The sequence below is a fragment of the Poromitra crassiceps genome (genome assembly GCF_964638095.1).
Source record: "Poromitra crassiceps genome assembly, chromosome: 8".
NCBI lineage: Eukaryota > Metazoa > Chordata > Actinopteri > Beryciformes > Melamphaidae > Poromitra > Poromitra crassiceps.
The window spans coordinates 49,226,322-49,248,744 of record NC_139629.1 but is presented as its reverse complement, the minus strand read 5'-3'; the positions used below and the strand labels follow the sequence as shown (position 1 = coordinate 49,248,744).

The 22,423-nt window shown below is 44.3% G+C and overlaps 1 protein-coding gene across 1 annotated transcript in view; it reads left to right on the top strand.

Moving 5' to 3' along the window:
• Positions 1-1,155: 1,155 nt before the first annotated feature.
• LOC310780778 (inositol 1,4,5-trisphosphate-gated calcium channel ITPR1-like) overlaps positions 1,156-22,423 on the top strand; it is a gene marked incomplete at its 3' end in the record, with an annotated part of 26,994 nt that continues 5,726 nt past the window's right edge. The window contains exons 1-4 of the mRNA XM_083641282.1: positions 1,156-1,214; positions 3,659-3,772; positions 12,292-12,362; positions 22,067-22,182. Coding sequence (XP_083497408.1) covers positions 3,681-3,772; positions 12,292-12,362; positions 22,067-22,182 — 279 coding nt within the window. The 5' untranslated portion in view covers positions 1,156-1,214; positions 3,659-3,680. The remainder of the gene's footprint in view (positions 1,215-3,658; positions 3,773-12,291; positions 12,363-22,066; positions 22,183-22,423) is intronic.

Genomic DNA, 22,423 nt, shown 5'->3' with positions numbered 1-22,423 from the left:
CTGACTGAAGTACTAATATTGAAAATGTACTAAAATGTAATAACCCTGTAGCTACTAAGTAAAAAGGTATGACAATATGTAAAATACATGTTGAAATGGACAAGAGTGAAATAAAGGAGCAGCAGAAAGTGCTGTATAATAGAGTGGAACACGAGTGAGTGAGCTGCCTGTGAGTGAAAACAGAAGTAGCTGAAGGGTTTGATGTATAAGGTGTATAAGTTGTGTTAAGTTGTGTCTGTCAGTTTTAAAATGTGTGTACAGCCTGTACAGTCTGCTAGTGTGAGAGTTGTGACATCACGCACCGATAGGCTGGCTCCACAGGATTCCATTATAATAAAAACTTAAACTGCAATAAAGTACAAAGGATATCACACAGCTGAATAAGAGTAAATGTGGTGACCCATTTAAAGTTTGAATGGAGTGTCTATCAAAGTATGAAAGATAGGGCATAGTTTGACTTTGAACAGTCCTTCCATAGAATAAAGCTTTGTTAAAAAAATAGGGGAGGGGGGGGGTGTTTTATAGGATCATAGTAGGTGATTTTCAAAACTTTCCCTTAATACAATTCCCTGGGGACTTTTTTTCTCTTGCTCATTCAGAAATTGGGGTCACAAAATCCATTGAGTTAGTTTTTGTTTACATTTGTGGGAGGTCAAGTTACATAATTAATGGAATCTTTAAGATCTAAGATTTCTCAATCCATAGAGGGCCAGGTAATCTTTTAATTTAGAGTGAAACATGAATATGACCAAAGCTGAAGGTAGAGGTTTCACATAGCCACAATCCAAAATAACCCAATACTATATACCTACTGCCTACTGTATTTATAGTTTTTGCTAGTAATAGTATTCTATTCTATTCTATTCTATTCTATTCTATTCTATTCTATTCTATTCTATTCTATTCTATTCAAGACAAGAGCACTGCCTGCATGTCTTTCACCAAAACAAAAACTACATCTCCCAGAGTGCTTCGCTGCAGTATAAGTACTAATGAAAGGGGCGTTCCCTCAGTGAGCATGTGGAGGAGGAGGTGAGAAGACAAGCGGACTAGCCGAGGAGGACACATCGCCGCGCGCTCAGCCTGCTGTTACCTGGAGTTTCTCTGCCATGGACTTAACCGAGGATAGCACTGTGGAAATGTACCTCTGCTGACCCACTCCCGTCGCGCGTTTCTTCTCTCCGTTTACCGCCTTCGTCCTCCTCTTTTGCCAGGTAAACTCCTTTTCTCCGCCGTGGACTTTTCCAGCTAGGGTCTTTTTCATTTGTCATTGAGCAGCAGCAGCATCATCCCTCCCTGTCAAGGAAGTAGCAGCCCACAGCCCACGCGCTGTTTGTTGTCGGCTGTTTTGAAGATGAACATAGAAATATAGTGGCACTTGCTATTTTAGCAGAAATGTATTTTTTATTTTATTTGTATTTTTTTTTTAATATCAGGATTAACCTAATTAGTCATTACAGGAAATAGGTTTAACATCAAGTTCAAAACAGCATGCTACAAAACAACCACTTTATGGTGTAAGTTGGCATTCATTTAAAGTCCACCTTCTTCATTTAACTTTACATCAGTTTTGTTACATAATACACGAACGTTTAGACTCCGTCGCTATTCGCTATGCTGCATACTATGAATTTCAGGCTAGTTTAGATGGGTTGCCCTATCGTACATAAACATCCTTGTCTACAGCCATACGCTACCATGTGTCCCTCTTTAAATACCGTAGTACCGTTATGAGATTCAATTATAGGTTATTATTCTCTCAATCTTGAGTCTGTCTGACCAAATTACATGGACTAAAGGAGAGTGAACTAAGTTACATTTTAAGCATTCTTCTTCTTCTTCTTCTTCTTCTTCTTCTTCTTCTTCTTCTTCTTCTTCTTCTTCTGTTTCTTTTCTTGTATCACCTATCCAGTCATTATGGTAATTGCTGTGTATGTTATGAGCAGCTGACAATTACCTAGTATGCTATAAGAACAGGAGAGTAATGGTTGGTGCAAACAGCATGTATTTATGTCTAATCAAATAAATGTACAGTAGATGGATGCAGCCACATTAAATGAACTGCTACACTACTCGTCATGATCTGACAGTATGTGGTGCTCTGGATGGTCTAGAAAATAAATGATGCTCTTTGCACTTCAATTAAAGCTGCTTATCTGATATAAGTTTACTGTCGACAGTCAGATTTCAGTTACGGTAATTGACAAAATCACCTATTGACAGTCAGTGTCGTCTGATGTATCGCATCAAATCCAATTTTTCATTTGTTTAGCATATTCCACGCAATAATGTAACTCCAAGAGCTTTACGAAGTACACGGATAAAAATCATGAAGGGGGCATGAAAAAGACAGCCAGCCAATACAGAACCAAGATAGATAACCAAGACCATAAAGAGACACAAAAGAAGTAACATTTAAGTATAATATAGCCTGGTATGGTGGAAAACAAACAAACAAAACAAAGCTAAGATCCAGTCAATCTGCTGTTGGCCTTGTCATTCAAGTATTCCCATGCTGCATCCTCCTTTGATTACACCTTAGCCCTTTTCCCACATGCATACCGGAAAATTACCTGTAAGTCAATATCGGACATTTCCCTGAATTTCCTTTCACACCTCAGCGTTCGCAAGTGAGAATCTAGTCGTCAAATAGCCGGTATGTTGGGGGGTGGGGTGGGGTGCGGCGGAGCGGGCGGGGGGCGGGGGGCGGGGGGCGGAGGAGAGTGGCCTGGGTCTGTGCTGCAGGCCACTGAGGCCAGTCAGAAAAAAACAAAAAAAACACACATGGAGCCGCGGCGTCCACTCTTTTGATAATATTGCTGACGCGCTTTTTCCTCAAACGTAGACAGCGACGCAGACAAATTAAGGCGAAAATGGAAAGGGATATACGTGCGAACAGAAACAGATTCATGTTCGCAGTCTTCTCCGCTCAACATCGTGCAGAATATGAAGATAGACTAAACCGGGGACAGATCATGACAGTGTTATGTACCTCTGCGCTGCTGCGTGAGACTAGAGCCGTCTGGAAGCGAGAGAGACCAGGAGGGAATTTATTTTGGGAAGATGCTCTGAACAATTTTGACGACGTGGAATGGAAGCGTCATTTTCGCATGTCCCGGTGTGTTCGACTACGTGCTGAGTCTGGTCCGACCCGCACGCAAGATCACCCGGTGGCGAAAACCACTGGAAGCGCGTTTGCGACTGGCAATAGTCCTTTGGTGGTACGCAACACCAGGGGAATATCGAACAATCAGCTGTGTATTTGGTGTTGGACTGTCTACTGTGTGCAACTGTGGTCCGCGAAGTCACAGCCCACTGATAGCGGGAAATGACTGGACCGCCCCTTTCTCACCTGTCTGTCTATCGCGGCATACCGCTCTTCTGACTAGCTCAAAACTGGTGAAATGGCCGCGACGACGGGGTCGCGCTTATACCGGCACGGCGCCTTTCCCACATGCAGGCATTTGACCACGTTCCGGTCATTTTGCGGTACAAAGTGCATGTGGGAAAAGGGCTATAGGTTGAGATGTCAGGATGCATTCATGTCATTTTGCTGAGTGAAAATAAGCAATTCTGAATGGCTCAATGTTTATGATTTGATTCAGCTCAGTTCTATTCATCAAAGCTTTACAGACCTCTGGTGTCAAATCATTTCCAGGTGCAGTCAAGGGTGAGGAACCATGTCGGACAAGATGTCCATTTTCCTCCATATCGGGGACATTTGTTCCCTGTATGCTGAGGGCACCACAAGTGGATTTATCAGCACTTTAGGGTAAGTTACCACTGCCTCCACAGTTCCCTCACAGTTTTCCCAGAGAGGACAGACCGTTTATTTTTTTTATGTGTATTATGAAAGAGCCTCAACAAAGCTACTGTAAATAAACACGGTAGCCTGACTGTGTAAAGGCTCAAGTATGCTTAGAAGTGCATCTGATAACAGAACAAAGTAGGACGCCTGAATTGACTCTGCCTATTATAGTTCTCTAGCCTGGTATCCAGCCCCAACACTCTTCATATGGGCACCACGGCCATCCACTGCGTTTATTCAGGACAGATACAGTACTGTCCAGGACACCTGAATGGCTGGTCGATGTAGGCGGCAGGACCTTATTAATAATTAATATAACATTACCGATAACGCATTACAGAACGCTGCAACAACACACCTGTATAGACAATGCGGAGCGCGTCATCATTCAGAAACCACACCCAAAACGGGGGAAAACAAAAACTCCCCCCCCCCAATCCTGGCGTTCTCCTATGTCGCGTGCATGGTCGCGTGTTGCACACAAAGATCATATATACGGAACATGAACACTCCAACTTACTTCACTGACAGCTAGATCCACATTTTTCTTCTCGCCAATTCTCAATGGCTTCCTTGTTTTGCTCTGGAGTACAAAAAAACTTTAATTGGCGATTGTTTTTTACATTTGTTGTCTACGCAGCCCACCACACAACAACTTTTAGCTATGTTTAATTCAAGGAAAATTATGCTGGTGTGTGGAAGTGAAAGGAGAGCTTTCCCCCGTGATGGGCGTGGCCTATTTCATGCAGTGTCTCTGTTAATAGCTAGGCTAGCTAGCTGTTAGCATGTTAGTTATGTGGCAGTAAAACACCACTGAATGACCAGTTTGATATAACTAACTGATATAACTCAACCAGTTCGAGTCATGCTCTTTCCATAAAGCATGATATTTCTAACAATATTGTGGCTCTAAAAAATAAAAGTCTTATCGATGCGGTGAGACTGGCATGGCAGCTGTTTCCGATAACTGTTTCCGGTATTCCAGCTCTGGACCAGACAAAGAGTTTAATAAAGTGAGAACAGACAAATGGAGAGAACAGTGCTGCTCTCATTGGGCTGCAGTGGAACAAGGTATTACCTTCAGTTCTTATCAATTTAAGTTCTTTACCACAGAATCGTCAAACTAGTCCGATGATTGACACAGACAGTAGCCAATCAGTTGGGGCTGAAAAATACATCACCGAATCAGTGGTGGATAGGCTGGCGTCTAGACCCTAATGAACTCGTTACCACGCTAATAGTTCCCCAGAACTGGTCGATATGGGAGGTACTAGGTTATTGGAGGCTGTCCCTCAACATAAAAACAAACAAACAAACAAAAACCTATACTGTAGAATAGGTTAACTCAAAATATCACTGACTAGCCTGTTATTCTCATAAGGTACGTAACGCAACGTTAGCAGCTCAGGAGAAAAACTGCAATAGCAGACGTTCTTCTAGAATCTAGCTGATGATGGCTGTGTGCTGAAATGCGTCCATTGTTTGTTGTGCTTGATAGCTAAGCTGACCCATTTAATTGTTACTTTCGGTGCTCCGCTGCTTGCTCTCCATTCAGCCTGGATGGGATAGCATCATGCATGCTAAATGCGGTAGCCTAGTAATAAGCACGTCACTTCTGCTCCTATGTGCGCTCCCAGAAAAGGTCCCTGTTGATCCAAAAAGGTTCATAGTGTCTATACCTTACTTAGATCGTTAGATTTTCTTCTATATCAGACACAGGTTTGCATTCCTACCTGACATGTTTCGACGGCAATACTTCCGTCTTCATCAGAGGTGTCACTAGATGGTGTGTGACATTAGTCTTAAACAGCTGATGTTGTTTAGAGAGGCGTGGTCGTCCTGTCAGATTTGACAGGACGACCACGCCCCCTGCTGTCATTTAAGACACGTCACACACCATCTAGTGACACCTCTGATGAAGACGGAAGTATTGCCGTCGAAACATGTCAGGTACTAGGAATGCAAACCTGTGTCTGATATAGAAGAAAATCTAACGATCTAGGGTCCGTGTTGCTTCCGCAGCGCGTCACTTTCGGTTCCCGTCAGTCCAGAGCACTTTTCTTCTTATGAAATAGATTTTTCTCTTGTTATGAAATTAACACCAGCGATTGTCCGATCAATGAGAATTTGGTCGGATCGGACTGAGCGTATTGACCAACCCACCGACCAGAAGTTGTCAGCCTTAATTATTTGGCCTCCGTAACGGTTTATGGTCGGATGTGGAACGTGAACATCCTGTCTCCTCCAGCCGGCGGCCATTGATTAGACCCTGCACACAGCATTATGTTAGACAGCATCTCTGGTGTTGTTAGGTTTGGACTCTTCTTCTTTGATTCGCTACTCTTGCGTCAGAGAAGCCGGTGCCCCCCCCTTCCCCCGCGTCCTTTCTGTTTTCTACTCTGGGGTGTTTTGTTTTTCTTCTGCCACGGTGAGAATGAGCGTAGCATCTGTGTTGCCCTCTGCTCCCTCTCTCCTTGTTGTTTAGCGCTGCAATCTTTCCCTTTTAATATTGCCGCGTCACTAGCTGCCACTCAGCAGAGGCCATGGTGTTGTGCGTCACCCCCACCATGGCAACACATGTGTGTGCCGCTTTGAAGATTGCCACCATGATGACAGAGCTAATTTATCAAGTTGCTGTTATGCCTAATAATCAACCCCCCCCCCTCCCTTGTTGATGTCAGAGCTCACGGTTAAGAGATGAGCTAAGAGGATCTAGCTATAAATAGCGTTATTGTATAGCGTTGCGTATGTGACTCTTGAGGGACAGCTGTATAATTTACCACCTGGACCACAGCTGGTTCAGAGAGGACAGCAGCCAAGGTCTTCACAGTCTTGATGCTCTATCCCGGAACATAATGCAACTCGGCTGTTCCCTGATGAATGCAATGCTTCATCCCCCCTTGACTTTGAGTGCAGATGAACCTGGCAACTTAAAGGAACACTCTGCCCATTTTCAACCAGCTTTGTATCATTAGAACATCAGTAGTATATCAGAAAACTGTAAACTGTTTTGAAGTCTGTCATTTAATTTGACAGTTATTGAGTGTTAAAGTGTGGACCAGTGACATCACTGGTCCACACTAACTCAAATTAATAACTCATTACCTCAAATCAACTCTCAATAACTGTCAAACTAGATGAATGACTTCAAAACCGTTTACAGTTTGAGAGTTGATTTGAGTTAATGAGTTATTAATTTGAGTTAAAGTGTGGACCAGTGATGTCACTGGTCCACACTTTAACACTCAATAACTGTCAAATTAAATGACAGACTTCAAAACCGTTTACAGTTTTCTGATATACTACTGATGTTCTAATGATACAAAGCTGGTTGAAAATGGGCGGAGTGTTCCTTTAAGTTCTGTTCTTTATGGAGAATAAAGCTGCTTGTGACCTTTCCCCAGCAGTGCTTTACTGTGATCGGGTATATGGCCAGTCGTTCCTTAGAAGCAGAGTCTCACACACAGCACGTGCTTTATTTACTTAAAACAGGGCTTCTCAAACTTTGGTTTCCAACACGTTGTGTGGTTGAACGTGCATTTACTTGTGTGTGACACACATTTCAGAACGCAAGTCACCATCAGATTTTTACTTTCACGGAGCCTCTTGTGTGTGTTTGTGTGTGCCGCGTGCCCGTCAGCAGTTTGGAACAAATATGGCTGCTATGGACTGCATTCACACTGTGGGCTGGTATCTGCTCAAAACCACCAATATTTCCTATGAAAGGTCACAGATAATGCGTTGCAGATAATGGATTTTTCTGGAGCGGTTGGTTCTTGGTTGCACAAAAGACTTGAAAATATTTACTAGAGAGGATAAAATCTGAGCGTCATACGTCACTTCTCAAGAGAACGACTCAGCGCTACTTTGGTTGCCTGGCAACAAACAACACATAACCTCTACGCTTCGTTTCTGCTACTTGGCATGTTGCAGATGGCGTTACTGCAGCATATATATGTTCCTCACCTTCAGAAGGCGGCCACTGGCCAGTTATGTGCTCACCATGTTTGATTCCACATATCAATGTGAATCTTGGTTTTCCACAATGAACTTTTTTTTTCTTTCTGATTTGCCCCCCCCCATTTTCTCCCCAATTGTACTTGGCCAATTTCCCCCTGCTGCCCCGGTCACTGCTCCACCCCCTCTGCCAATCTGCAGAGAGCCGTAGACTAGGTCCATGCTTCCTCCGATGCATGCGCAGTTTCCAGCAGTAGTTCAGCAGTTTTCACCTGACAGTGGGGAGCTTCACCGGCAGGACATAGCACGTGGGAGGATCACGCTATTCCCACCAGTTCCCTTCCGCCCTGAACAGGCGGCCTGACTGCCCAGAGGAGGCGCTAGCGCAGCGACCAGGGCACATACCCTCAATCCGGCTTCTGTAGAGGGAAAATGTCTTTGGCCTCCAGGAGAAATGGTCTTGAAAGGCAGGCAAGGCTGGCTGGAGCCTCCTGCAATATCCCTTTTTTTTGTGCATATCACAACCTATATACAGATGCATAGAATCTGTATATTCTATGCAGAGGGGGCGGAGGGCGGAGGGGGCGGACAGGTCTGTTCCCTCCCCCGCCTCCTCCTCCCGCGTTCCCCCTGCTCTCCCTCCCCTGCACCCTCCCACCTCTCCTTCTCTGTTCTCTCCTCCTCTCTGTCCTCTCCCCTCTCTCGCATTCCCCCTGCACTCCCTCCCCTGCACCCTCCCACCTCTCCTTCTCTGTTCTCTCCTCCTCTCTGTCCTCTCTGGGGGGGGGGGGGGGGGGGGGGGTGGAGGAGGAGGGAGCAGAGAGGTCTGTTCCCTCCCCCGCCTCCTCCCTCTCGCGTTCCCCCTGCTCTCCCTCCCCTGCACCCTCCCATCTCTCCTTCTCTGTTCTCTCCTCCTCCACATTTCCCATTCTCTCCCCACCTCCTTCTCCCTCCCTCTGCTCCTCCTCCTTCTCCTCTTCTCCCCTATTTTCCCGAATCCCTGCCACTTCCTGCTCTCCCCTCTCTCACATTCCCCCTGCTCTCCTTCCCCTGCACCCTCCCGCCTCTCCTTATCTGTTCTCTCCTTCTCCACATTTCCCATTTTCTCCCCACCCTCGCCCTAATCCGGGCCCGTATCCCACTCCCTCCCCCCCCCCCAACCCTAGACCCTACCTCTACCCTGGCTCTCCCTCCCCTGCACCCTCCCGTCTCTCCTTCTCTGTTCTCTCCTCCTCCGCATTTCCCCCTGCGTCTCTCCTTCTCTGTTCCCTCCTCCTCCGCGTTTCCCGTTTTCTCCCCGCCTCCTCCCTCCCTCACACTCCCCCTGCTTCTCTACCCTGGCTCTCCCTCCCCTGCACCCTCATCTCTCCTTCTCTGTTCTCTCCTCCTCCACATTTCCTATTTTCTCCCCACCTCCGCCCTCTCCTCCGTCTATATTGCTCATTCTCTCCCCACCTCCTCCCTCCCCCTGCTCTCTTCTCCCCCACACCTCTCCTCCCTTCCCCTCTCCTGCTCTCTCCTCTTGCTCTTTCCCCACCTCCTATACCCTCCAACATCTCCCATTCCCTCCCCACCCCATCACTCTCTCACATTCCCCCTGCTCTTCTCCCTTCTCCTGCGCTCTCCTCTGCTCTCCCCTCATTCCTATATTTTCTATATTATCAATTGTTCAAATGTTATCTTTATTCTGTATATTCTTGTTACTGTTGTGTCAGCTAGAATTAGCTAGACATACTTTCTGTGAAGCCCTCTGAGACATGCTTGTGAATTAGGGCTATATAAATAAACTTGACTTGACTTGACTTGACATGCATCGTTTTCATAGAAGATAAAAGTCGTCAAAGTGTCGTCCAAGTTTCTCAGCGTGTGGTTTATTTCTAAGTTGCATGAAGTTACAGCGAGGATAGAGAAAAGTGGCAACCTCCCCGTTCAGTGATGTTGACTATATAGTGTTGTCAGAGGCAAAACAACCTGCCCCATCATCCTGTTTCCCAACCTCCTCCTCCAAGGTCACCTTAATAACCCCACGACCAGCTTGAGAACATTGCCTGTCTCACTCTTGCCCATAATTAGCCAATATCAAAAATCATACTTCAATATCTAGAACAACATCCTCTCATGAGGTTAATGCACCCAGTGTTTTTGGCCCTCATTATCCCATGTTTAACATCCGGCGCGTCCGAGAAACGGCCACCAGTGTGTTCAAAAGTTCAAATCCCTCTACACTTCCCACCCGCAGACACAGCCAATCGTACCTGTATATGGAGGCGCGACCAAGCCGGAGGTAACACGGGGGCGTCACAATGAACATTGTTATAAACTCCTACAGCAGTACTTTGACCAGTGAACTATTGGGTCAGTGCCCAGGTGCCAGGGATTGGTCACAAGCTGATTCAAGCCACCATACTAGTTTTGAATATGTGTGTGTGTACCCAAGTTTATTATTTTCATTTCAAGAAACTGATCTACTGTTGATTTTTTTTTTTTACAAAAAATCTCACATTTCTGCCCCCCCCTGTTTTCATCCTCTCTTCTTCCTTTGATAGCATTCATTTTGACAGAGCTTCTCCTCCTATAGTGAATGATTCGTTTTACAATATACTCCTGGACAATATATCCAGGCAGGAATGCAGGGGGAAAATTAGGCAAAGCTGTTCTTGCCCCGCTTATTTTTAGCTTCAGAAACTTAAGTCTGAGCAGTCTGGCTGTTAGCACTCTTCTAGAGAGAGTCTGGCAAGCGAGACTAGCGCTCTTCCAACAGGTAGAGGAAATTTAGACTGCTGATAACGGGCCACTGGTCTGGACCATTAAGCTCTTGGACATCAGCTCATTTCTTCGAAGCGTTTTTTGAGCGTTTAACACATTGACTGCCAGCCGTTTTTTTCTTGCTGTAGGTAGCTTCTGCCAGGGGGGTTTTTGAGGATTCTAGGCTCATTTTACAAGAGCCGAGGTTTCTCTTCTGTTACGACTTCGTGAACACCAATCATCTAAAAAGAACTAATAGAATGTGTGCTTTCTCTGTCTAAAAGAGTTAGTTTGTAGAGTTAGTAGTTATGTAAGCATTAGCACTTGAATACAGCATGGTTTCAGCATCAGAAAAAATATTTAGAGATAAACGGCTTTTTGTGAAATTCGATAGAACAGTCACTTTAACCATTCATTTTTGGCATCAGTAAGACCTACACAATAGTTTTGAACAGTAATTTCCTCCATAACAGCAGTAAACTTCCCTCTGCTCAACTCCTCCCTCCTGTGGGCGTTCTTTTTGGGTGCAGCGCCATGTCACAAGCACTTTCCTACCTTTGCAAATGCACTTTCTCATACTCTCGACCTCTCAAATAAATTTCTGAATAGAAATTAAATTACTCTAAATTATAGCGAAAAAGAAACAAAAAAGAATGGGTTGAAAATCCCATTCTAAAAGCCTTTTAGAATGGGATTTGTTTCCAATTTGGTGTCGGACTAGGGGGCAGTCCCCGCTTGTCACCAGTCTCATTGCTTTGCTGCGGGTGTGAGCCTGTCTGTGCGGCCGCTCTTTGAGGAAGTCTGGTTAGACTCGCTCGCATCTTGGAGTTTTGGTTGAGGGCTTTGATGAAGCTTTTGCGATTCTGGTCATATGTATGCTGCGTGTTTCAAAGTGTGTCCCACCCGCAATCCACTATGCAAATCTGCAATGCCGCACCGCCAGCAATCAACGCGAAAACGAAAGCGCCTTCGCCAATCCACCTTCATGAGAATGGCTTCAGTCACACTGCTTTTTGCTTGCCTTCCTCCTTCCTTGTCACCACTTAGTGGGTCGGTGGAATGGGTTGTACACGTTGTACACGTCCAATACCTATATAAGAGATGTAAAAGGGTTCGATGCACATCCCACCGTCAAAAAAAAAAAATCGATTTTTTTTGACGAGTACACTCGTCGCTGGCAGTTAACAGCTGGATTGTGTTTGACGAGTACACTCGTCGCTGGCAGTCAAGGTGTTAATATTGTGGCCAGTGTTTACAGAAGCTTCCTTGTCTTTCTAACATGTGTGTTGCCAATACATTGAAGATTTCTAATTTGGTTTCCATGCTATTGATTTCTCTCAAATCAAATGAGCACGCATTTTGGGTGAAATCATTGTGTGTGTGTGTGTGTGTGTGTGTGTGTGTGTGTGTGTGTGTGTGTGTGTGTGTGTGTGTGTGTGTGTGTGCGCGCGCGTGTGCATGTGCGTGTGTGTGTGTGTGTGTACACATTCTTGTGTACACAATATCTGAAGAACACATGATAGAAACTTCATACCACATCAGTAGATTAGTGGTTCTCAAACTTTTTTGAACCACTGGAGTAGATGATCTAATTAGATTTCGGAGCACCTTGCTGCATTCATTTATTGCATATTAAATAATGAGGAAAACGTTTTTCTTTGGATTTTTTTTTATTTTTCTTTCTCCTCCTCTGTACAGCTGATCTGATCACTGCCATTTTTAACAGGCTCACTGCATACAGTGTTTGGTTTCTGATTAATTTCTGATGTCTCTGTCCCCAGGCTTGTGGATGACCGGTGTGTGGTACAACCAGACACAGGCGACCTCAGCAATCCCCCCAAGAAATTCAGAGGTCAGTCCTCAAAAGCACCTTGCTTCCCACTACTTGACACATTAATGACATTAATGACTAAAATGTATAGGACAATTGGTGGATTGAGTTTTTAGAAATGATTGGACTAGTAAGATTGTAGTAACTTTGCTGTTTAGTAATCTGGGGCCATATTAGAGAAACTTCCTAACTTGCAAAACCTATCTTAACTGTTTGGTAACCATGGTAATTAGAGTTAGCACCTGATTTATGGAAATACCGGTAGTCATTACAGATTAACAGTTCCAAAGTCAATGTTATTATCCTAATTTAAGATAGGAAAAGTGCATTACAGAAGCATCCTAACTTCCCAAAATCTCAAAAATACTCTCCTAACATTATGATACATGTTAGGCCATCCTAACTTTTCAACTTCCATTCTAAACACAAACTGTCTTATTTAGTTTAGCTATATCATGTAGCCTACTTTGATTCTGAGTTTCTTATAGCTTCACACCTCCGCCTCATTTTCAGCCAGGAAAAACCCTACCACTGTCAGTCCATCACACCAGTGCAGATGATTTGTGATGATTGCAAGCAGAGAGGGAGAGTCATACAGGTGCAGGTGATTTTGGTTATTACAGGCAGATGGAGAGTATGCTGCGTTTACTGTACATGGACATGAGTATCCCGGTTATTATCGGGGTTTTGGAGTATCCCGGTTTTGTGTTTGCGCATGTAAACATCATATCCTGATTTCAGAAACCTGGATATTAAGCCCTTTGAGAATCTCGATTATGCTAGCTGGAGTACTCAGAAAGAAACGGGAATAAACAGGGATACTGGTGCATGTATACATTAGGGCTGCACAATTCATCGCATTTTCGCAATATGAACATGCGCAATAAACACATCGCAAAGACTGCCTGAAACGCAATGAATAACGAAAGTGGTTTTATTTACATGCATCATGCATTCCCACTCAGCATCTGATCATTTTGTCTTGTGTTGTAAATCCAGCGTACACCTTTCTCTTGCAACAGTGCACTCCGCCCCTCTGCCAAAGCCCAAACACGCTGTGCCTGTGTGTAGTTTCAGCTAGAGTCAGTGTGTATTTAGTTTCTTTATTCAGTGGGCATAGGCTATGTTTGGGGACTTTGTTAGCATTATTAAAGCAGAAAAGACATAGGAACTGTATAGCTAATATGCATACTTTAATATTTGTTAATTTATCACAAGTCGTATCATCATCGCTATATTGAACAATGTTATCGCACATCGCAGATTTCCTCATATCGTGCAGGCCTATTATACATCTTATCCTGGCTTCTGACTGCAGCAGACTACCTGTGCAGGCACAGCTTCAGCCAAGTCTCACTTCTGGAGCCATGAGGAAACGTAGTTTTGTCTTTCGGTGATGAAAGAAGTGAGGTTTCCAGACCAAATTTCAAGCAGAAGGCCACACGTGCATAACCTGATCACCCCACGACGTCAGTCAAGTTCAAGTACGACGTCAGCTATGTTGTTGTCAGTCAAGTCCAAGTATGACGCCTGCCATGACGTCAGATATGACGTCAGTTCATTCTAGTATATATAGCAAGGGTTCTACGTCACCTCTCTCTCTCTGGCCGATCATAGCAGCAGCTGGCTTCACGGCAGTCCATCTCCCCTGAAGCCGTCCTCTGAAGCGTCGTTTTGCCCCACCCACCTCCCCAGTCCGCCACCAACGAGTCTTGACTCCTGTAGGATCCCCCACGGGGGGGGGGGGGGTCCCCTATCCTAGCCTATGCAGCTATCCTAGCCTATGCAGATGCCCTCCTCTCGCCTCAAGAGGAGCGCCACCGTCCAATGGAGTCATGCGCCAAAGTATTTGCCATGCATGCCGATTGCTAAATAAAGTTTGTTAAATCCTACCAACTGGCCTCTCATGATTGAATTAAAAATACTTGGCAGAGTCAAGTACTACAGAGTCTGTAGTATGCAGACTACTGGACGAAGATGTTGTGACTAAAATGAAAGAATGAAAACCGCATGCAAATGGGGACAGACCACTGCGAAGAGGGGATCCGGGGGAATCCCACACAGTCTTGCCCCAAAAAAGGTGGATGATGTCATACACCCAATACAAACGAAAACAATCATGATGCCGGTTTGTGTTGTAAAGATAACAGGCGCCTGCGCAAATAGCATGCAGTAATCAGTAACCGTCCGGGATACATTTTTGATTTGGGATTAACCGGGTCAATTTTTGATATTCAGTACCACAGTAGAGGTTTTAAAATGGCACTAGGTTAGTAATGTTGATTTGATGCTTAGAACATATTGGCCCTTTCCAGATGCAGGCTTCAGTTATTGATGCGATTCGTCTGGTATTGTGCCCAGCTTTATTGTGGTGTAGATGAGACCTAAGGTCATATTCTAAATGCAACACAGTATGTCAGTTTATACGGTTTGTGGAACAGTGATACTATATTTACCTACATGTACTGTATGCACTGGATTTGCTCTGCAAGAGGGGAAAAGTAGGTTTGTGTAATTAACCCATTTTGGCCTTCTCTTCCAGTCTTGACACAATTCAGGTCTGTCCTGGTTTTAAAATAAATAAAGAAATTGAAGACAGACAGGTCATATTTGTTCAGTAAGCAGAGCCTATGGGTGATGTTATTTAGAGGGGCCTGTTGTGCACTAGGGCTGTGAATCTTCACTGGCCTCACGATTCGATTCGATTACGATTCAGAGGGCTACGATTCGATTCGATAACGATTATCGATGCAATTGATGCATCACTTTTTTTCCCGAATACATGATGGTTTTTCTCACCTTCTTTTTTCTCACTGTGTGGCTACTTTTAAAATAAAAGTGCATTTAGAATTGCATTGCATTATGATCCATAATTAAAATAAACAACTGCATGTATTTCCATTATATTTTATTTGATTAATTTTATTTTTATTTATTTTTATTTTTTATAATCGATTTTTGACATTTGTGAATCGATGCAGAATCGTACAGGTCCGCATCGCGATGCATCTTATAATCGATTATTTTTGACACCCCTATTGTGCACTTATTCTCCCTATTCAAAGTTATGCTGGTTTTATGGCGACAGCAGAGAGAACATTTTCAGAGTGGCTGTCACTCGGTAGTAAATTGGCTTCTGGATGCTTTCTGCACTGCCCTGTGCTGCCATAGTGGATCCCTCTCTAAGTGAGCTTGGTAGGCTTGCCAAGGCCAAGCAGGTCTTCGTCAATTAATTCTTGAGTGAAATGACGCAATTGCCAGTGTCACTTCCATCTACTTGGAACACGTCGTGGAAATTAAATTGACCTTCTTCTTTTATCCATGGGATTATAAAAGCCTGGCAGGACTTTATTTAGAAGAACCTCCTTCTGTCATTGTCACAATTGGCGCTCTCTCTCTTTCATGTCACCCTGGAGTGACAATGACCAGGAACTGGAGATACGCTCACAGGCTCAGCAACGCAACCGTAATCTGCGGAGAACCGTCCTCTATGATCCATGTACCACAACACAGACACATTTGCATATTGATTGCAGTTATTTGACATTTCTCAGTCTGCAGGTCTGTCTGTGTCCTGGAAGCGATACACTTGTATTCTACCAGGTGTAGTAGTGTAGTGTTTTTCTGTTGGTGATCCTTGATCTCAGAATGAATGGTTTCCTGTCAGGCAGAATGCCAGGGAGAGTTAAGCATCAGGCCCTCGACAGCTACCTTCCATCACGTCTTACCCTCTACTAACTATGTGACCCAAAACTGTCAGTGTAAACCATGGACAGTTTTAGACGGAGAATGGCCAGCAGCTATTCACCTTATGTAGCCACGCCCATTTGACCCGGTTCTGTGGCCGTCCTACGACTTCCGACTAAAAATAATAATAAAATAAAATAAAAAATGGCTGCGCTGCTCCAATATCATCTAACTCTGAATTAACTAATAATTTAGCCAATTGTATGTAACATACCAAATAAAAGCAAACGGCAATGTCTAAGAATGCAACGCCATGTAACTGGCTCGTTAAGTCTCGCATTCCAGGGAATTACGTTAATGTCTGCGGGTCTTTATTAACGTTAATGGCTCGCGCTGGCTCGGAGGAGAGAAAACCATCCGAAACTTTCTTTGTTGGAGTCCAGGTATGTTTTACAAGAAAGTGCTCGTCAATGTCGACGATAACGTTATCTGACCTGGCTAACAGTAGATACTCCGCTTGCTTGCTGTGTACCGAGCTCAAAGTAGTAGGCTACGTTCTTTGTTTTACACCCTGCGCTGTCCACTACAAAAACGACTCTCTTCTTCATGACGTTCTTTCATATTTGGCGCCGTGACCGCCGGAAGTGTTAGACGGACCCGGAAGAATTTGGCCCACTGTAAGGTCTGAACATAAGGTGAATAAGGCCAATAATACCTTTTGGTTGATTATCTTCAGTACTCGGTGCACTTCTCTTTCTCTCTTTTTGAGGCCGTCAAGTACAGAGAAGTCATAGCAACAACAATGGCCCGAAAACAGTCAAAAGAAAAGCTAAGCTAAACATGCAGCAGACAAGACCCGTTCAGAAACATGGGTGGATAGATTCTCTGCATTGCTTTTTATTACCGATTGAATGCATTTGATGTTTTGCTTCTTCAGCAGCACCTGTGGTGGCTGGCTGGATGCTGGATGCTGGATAGCTCAGCCTCAGGCTAGGTGCTGTTTCAAAGTTGACAGCTTATCAAGATGAGTGACAAGGGAGGAGGGAGGCAGTCTGACCATACACTTCCTGTCTCAAGGTGAAAGATTACATATTGAAGCATTGGGTAAATGCCATACAGAGTTTTTTTTTTTAAGATCATACAAAATGTGATCTAGTTCATTGTCATTGTGTGCTCCCTATTTATACAGTTTCATCCAGTTGTTTGTGGGATTGCATCATAGTATCTCAGTATGGCTCACATCAAGTGTAGTTCCTCTGAAGTATGAATATTGTAAATAGATTTTTCCTGGAACTCTTACCGAGATACTTGCTTGTTGATTGAGCACCACTGTGTGCTCAACTGGAGCTTGATCAATACACTCCAACATGCTGTGTACATTATTATTTTCAGTATTTTCTTTTCTCTGCAAAGTAAGTTTTTTTTCCCCCCCAAGCAAATGTATAGTCAAATTTATTTATTTATAATGCACATTTGGGCAAACGGGCTAATCACAAACTGCTTTAAAGTACATTGGCAACTGATAAAACCAAGATAAAATTGAGGATATGCATGCATCCTAGTGCTGGAGTGCATGTGTGTTATGAAGGAATTGGTACAACACTATGGCAGCTGTCCACAGGACAAATGAGTCAATGAAAGATTAGCAAGTGAAGGTCAAAGGGTGTGCGGTGCCGGTGGTTATAGGGGCCGTTCAGACCTGGCAACATACCTGCCAATATTGGGCTGTGAAAAAGAGGGAGATTTTCTGCGGTATCGGTGAATGGCTTATCCTCAATCCTCTAATCAACCATTAGATAGACATCTGCCAGTCCTTAATACCGCTTATATTATGTCTGTGTAAGTTCATTTTCAAACATGCAGGTGATAGAAAGTTTAAAGCAGCTACGAGCAACTTTTTCGATTGTTATTAAACAGTATAATTACAATATTGATGCATCACATCTTACCTATAATAGTAGCTGATACCAAAGCCGTGTGAATCGGAGATTGCTCCCTTAGATGATTATTAAGTCTGTGTCTGTCTAAACTCGCGTCAACAGGGGGCTCTCTCTCTCTCTCTCCTACGGCCGGCCCGGCTACACCCGGAAGTGAAACGCGGAAGTGAAACCCGGAAGTGAAACGCAGCTGCCTGCCTTTGCCGTTTGCGCTGCCTAGCAACATAACATAAACAATGTGAACGCCACGGATACTCTCGGGAACATCTCTCGTTATATTCTAACAGGTTTTTTGGAAGTTATTTTGTGGTTATGGCTGAAGTGGCTGCTGCAAACCGTTTCATTTCACTTCCTGATCTGCCCTGGCCACAGACAGACTACACTGGCCGATTCACTCGGGGTTCAAGCGAGACTACTCTGCCTTGGTCTCGTCGACTATTAGAGGTAAGATGTGATGCATTGATATTAAATTTATACTGTTTAATAACAATCGAAAAAGTTGCTCGTAGCTGCTTTAAAAATGATTTATTTAAAAAAACAATGGACTGAAAGGTAGAAACAAGATGTGATCATCCAAACACTATCATCAGTTGTAATGAGTGCAACAGGAAGTAAGTAACTCTGTCAAATAAAAGTCCAAGATTCCCAAACGTCAAAAGAGCAACCTGGTATATGCGGTCAAATGCAGTGAGGAGGAGTGCAAAGATCTGTATATCGGGGAAACCAAACGGCCGCTCAGTAGACGCATGTCCCAACACACAGGCGAGCAAACTCAGAGCGGTCTCTACACCCACTTCCAACAAAAGTAATGCAGTTTCCAAGACCATGATGTCCACATCTTGGACAGAGAAGATTGGTGGTTGGAAAGAGGTGTCAAGGAGGCCATCTATGTTAAAGTGGAACGACCCTCACTAAATAGAGGAGGGAGTTTGAGACATCACTTGTCTTCAGCCTACAATGCTGTGTTAAAAACTGTTCCTTGGTGTTTTATGGATAAACCAACTTGCACCACCTCACAAGCGGGGGGGAGGCACACCACTGCTGTAAGCTGCTGGAAACGCCATCTTCTCTGGCAAACACACACTAAGGACTACATCCCAACAAGTCATGTGACTTCATGCCATGTGCTGTCATGTGACTTCATGCCATGTGCTGTCATGTGACTTTTCTTGTGTCTATTTATTTGCCAGAGTTACTTCCTGTTGCACTCATTACAACTGATGACGGTGTTTGCTTTGGATGAACACCGTAAATGTCTTGTTTCTACCTTTTTTTTAGTCCAGTGTTTTTAAAAATACAGCATTTTTAAACCCCTCATAGTAAGTGCTCTAGACCAGATGATGTAAACTACAGTTAGGTAATGGTGTTTTGTGGATTTGAACAAGGTGCACTGCATTTCCATTTGAGGATTCAAAGGAAGGGTGTGATCTTGTCACGTCCTAACTGATCTATTCAAATCGTATGCAAAGCTGTGGTGTAGCCCCATACAGCTAGCTGCAGAATGACACTGACTAACTAAAAGTGCAACTGCTACCACACGTCTGCCCACACTTACATAGCACAAAATGACCATAATTCACATATCTGTGGGGTATTGTTGGGTGTCAACACCACAAACTCTGCAATGAACCTGCACCCCCTGGCCTCCCCTACTCACATATTTCAACTGCTGAATGATGGAGGATGGTACAGTGAGCGAGTATTCTTGCTTACCAGAGACTCTCTCCGTTTCACGCTGTACCCGCGCAGGAGAGAGTCTGGCTGGTGTTACTCTCACTCTGGGCTAGCGGGGGGAAAAAGGCCCCGTTTCCTTTACAACCATCCCCCGAAAGTGCACAATGTTTCACCCCTGATGCACTCCCGTGGATTCCAGTCTGGACATCATTCCTGGTCTCTCCTGGTCTCACCTCCTCTCCTGGTCTCACCTCCTCTCCTGGTCTCACCTCCTCTCCTGGTCTCACCTCCTCTCCTGGTCTCACCTCCTCCAGGTTTCTGAAGCCAGAACGACGGCACATCAGCAGAGACAAAGTGAGCCAGTGTTAAGTCCTAAGATCCCTGTCGTCTATTAATAGCCCACTTAAGCTGTTTAAAAGGCCTCACGATTTTGCACATTTTAAACCTTCCCTTTTACTTTCTGATCTCTGTGTGGCTGATACCATGACATGAAATGGTTATTGCCTGCGTTGTGTGCGTGCACGTGTGTGTGTGTGTGTGTGTGTGTGTGTGTGTGCACGCCTATTTGCTAGCAGAGATCAGTAATCAAGTGTGACACCTGTTGGTACAGTGTTCATTTAGTGTGTTCATTCAGTTAACAATGACGATGATGAAAAATGTTCGTCAACAATTTTTTTCTATGACTAAGGTGAGGCGTTGATGTGCTAAAAATAGCTCTATAATAATAAAAATATGACAAGATGTTTTGTTTTCGTTGACGAGATGGGACTAAAATGTTGGTCAAAGTCAGAGACGCCTAGGTTTTTAGGTGCTCGGTACGGAGCACCTCAATAACCGCTGGGCTGTGTGTGTTGTTGAGTGCGGACGCCGGACAGTCTGTTGATGCGTCTGTGAGGATTCACCATAGGACTAGCCTCAATGAGAGCCTACTGTACATGGCATTGAGATTGGATGTGCAAAATATGTAGTAACTCTAACCCCATTTACTGATCTCTATCACATAGCTGCATCCCTGGCCCTGCTCTCCTCCACTGCCCCATTTTCGAGGTTGTTTCCCTGCCTGGCCTCCTCCCTCCCTTCCTTTCCTCCTCTCCTCCTCCTATGCCGCTTATACATCCCTCTCTTCCACCCACCCAGCGCCCTATGACGGCTAATCCCTGGACACGGCAGAGTTGGCCGCATTTCCAACAGAGCGTGCCAGGGTGGCTATTTATACCACAGTTGGGGCTTACCAGGTCCACTGTAGTATCTAGTATGTTTACATGACGGCATGGAATAGTATGAGGAAACACCTTTCTTGTACCAGATTCATCTAAGAGCCAGATTAAATTAAAAGATCTTGTTGCATGGATGATCTTTACTCTCTTTAGAGTCACAATTTCAATTCATCACTTTTTCTCCTTGACTACTTTTATGAAGGGCTGGGAACATTGCTGGGGACAGACGGCAGATATTTCGGGGTTTCCGCTCTAGAGCGGACGGCGGACGCCCCGCCCCTTCCGTCATTGTTTACAATCCAACGACCTCTCATATGAAGCCATTTATTATTATGATTATGATTATTATTATTATGATTATGATTATGATTATTATTATTATTATTATTATTATTATTAGCCGAAATGTCGTCTGGACCTAAAACACCTTCAATCGATCAGCTCTAACTCCATTCTCGTGTCAATTGGACTGTAAATAACCGCGGCGCGTGGAAGGGGAAGTCTAGTTGGCACGGATGTCCCCTCTACAGCGAGAAACCCCCGAAATATCGACTGCCTGTCCCAGAGTCTTACTAGTCGTCAGACTGATAGACTCTGGGTCCCCAGATTGGGAACCCATGATGCGTCTATATTTCATTATTTCTAACGGGCAAGTAGTAATTAGAAATCCCCCCCTGATCCAAAGTAGTAAGAAGGCTGACCTTTTAGTATAACAAATGTGTTAGGCTGGGAAGGAACTAGACGATTAGGCAACGATGAGGTATGATGCACTAACTGAGAAGATGATCCTGCCGACTCCTGAAACATCTGTGACATCAGGCCCTCTAACCTCATGGGAAATTACATGGAACAACATGAACTAGCATTTATCAATTACACATTAATGCAACATGGATTAATATCACTGTAAAAATAAACAAACATTTTGTTTGAGTGACGCCGTGGCTGCAGAGACCCGGTCAGTGTGAGCTGTACAGGTTTACTATTACCTTAACATAGTGGATGCTAAAGAATTAGCATGGAGTGCTGAAGTGAATGATCTACCAAAGACACACAGATGATTTGGTGACCTCTATATGGCGCAGGTCAGATAGCTGGTGCAGCCAGCCAGGTATCTGGGGAGGCAAGCACTGTGGAGGAAAAAACACTATTACTGAATGCTGAGGTTTGGCCCCTGAGCTTTCTCTGTCCTTCTTTTTGTTTTCCGCAGACTGCCTTTTCAAACTGTGTCCTATGAACAGATACTCAGCACAGAAACAGTTCTGGAAGGCGGCGAAACCGGGAGGCAACAGCACCACTGACGCAGTCCTCCTCACCAAACTCCATGTCAGTGACTTTGGCTTTTGTTGTGGTCAAACCAAGATTAGTGTATTGGTTGCACAGAGCTACAATATTGTATCCATGTGAAATGTGTGTGCAGCAGTTCAACGTATCATTCCAGAAATATGAATCAGTGTTGTGTAGAAAATAGGAAATCTGTTCAAATTGCAAAACCAGTATTTTATGAAAATGACGATACTCTTAATGATTGAGTGTATTCTTGAGCATTTCTGTTTCCTGCTCCGTC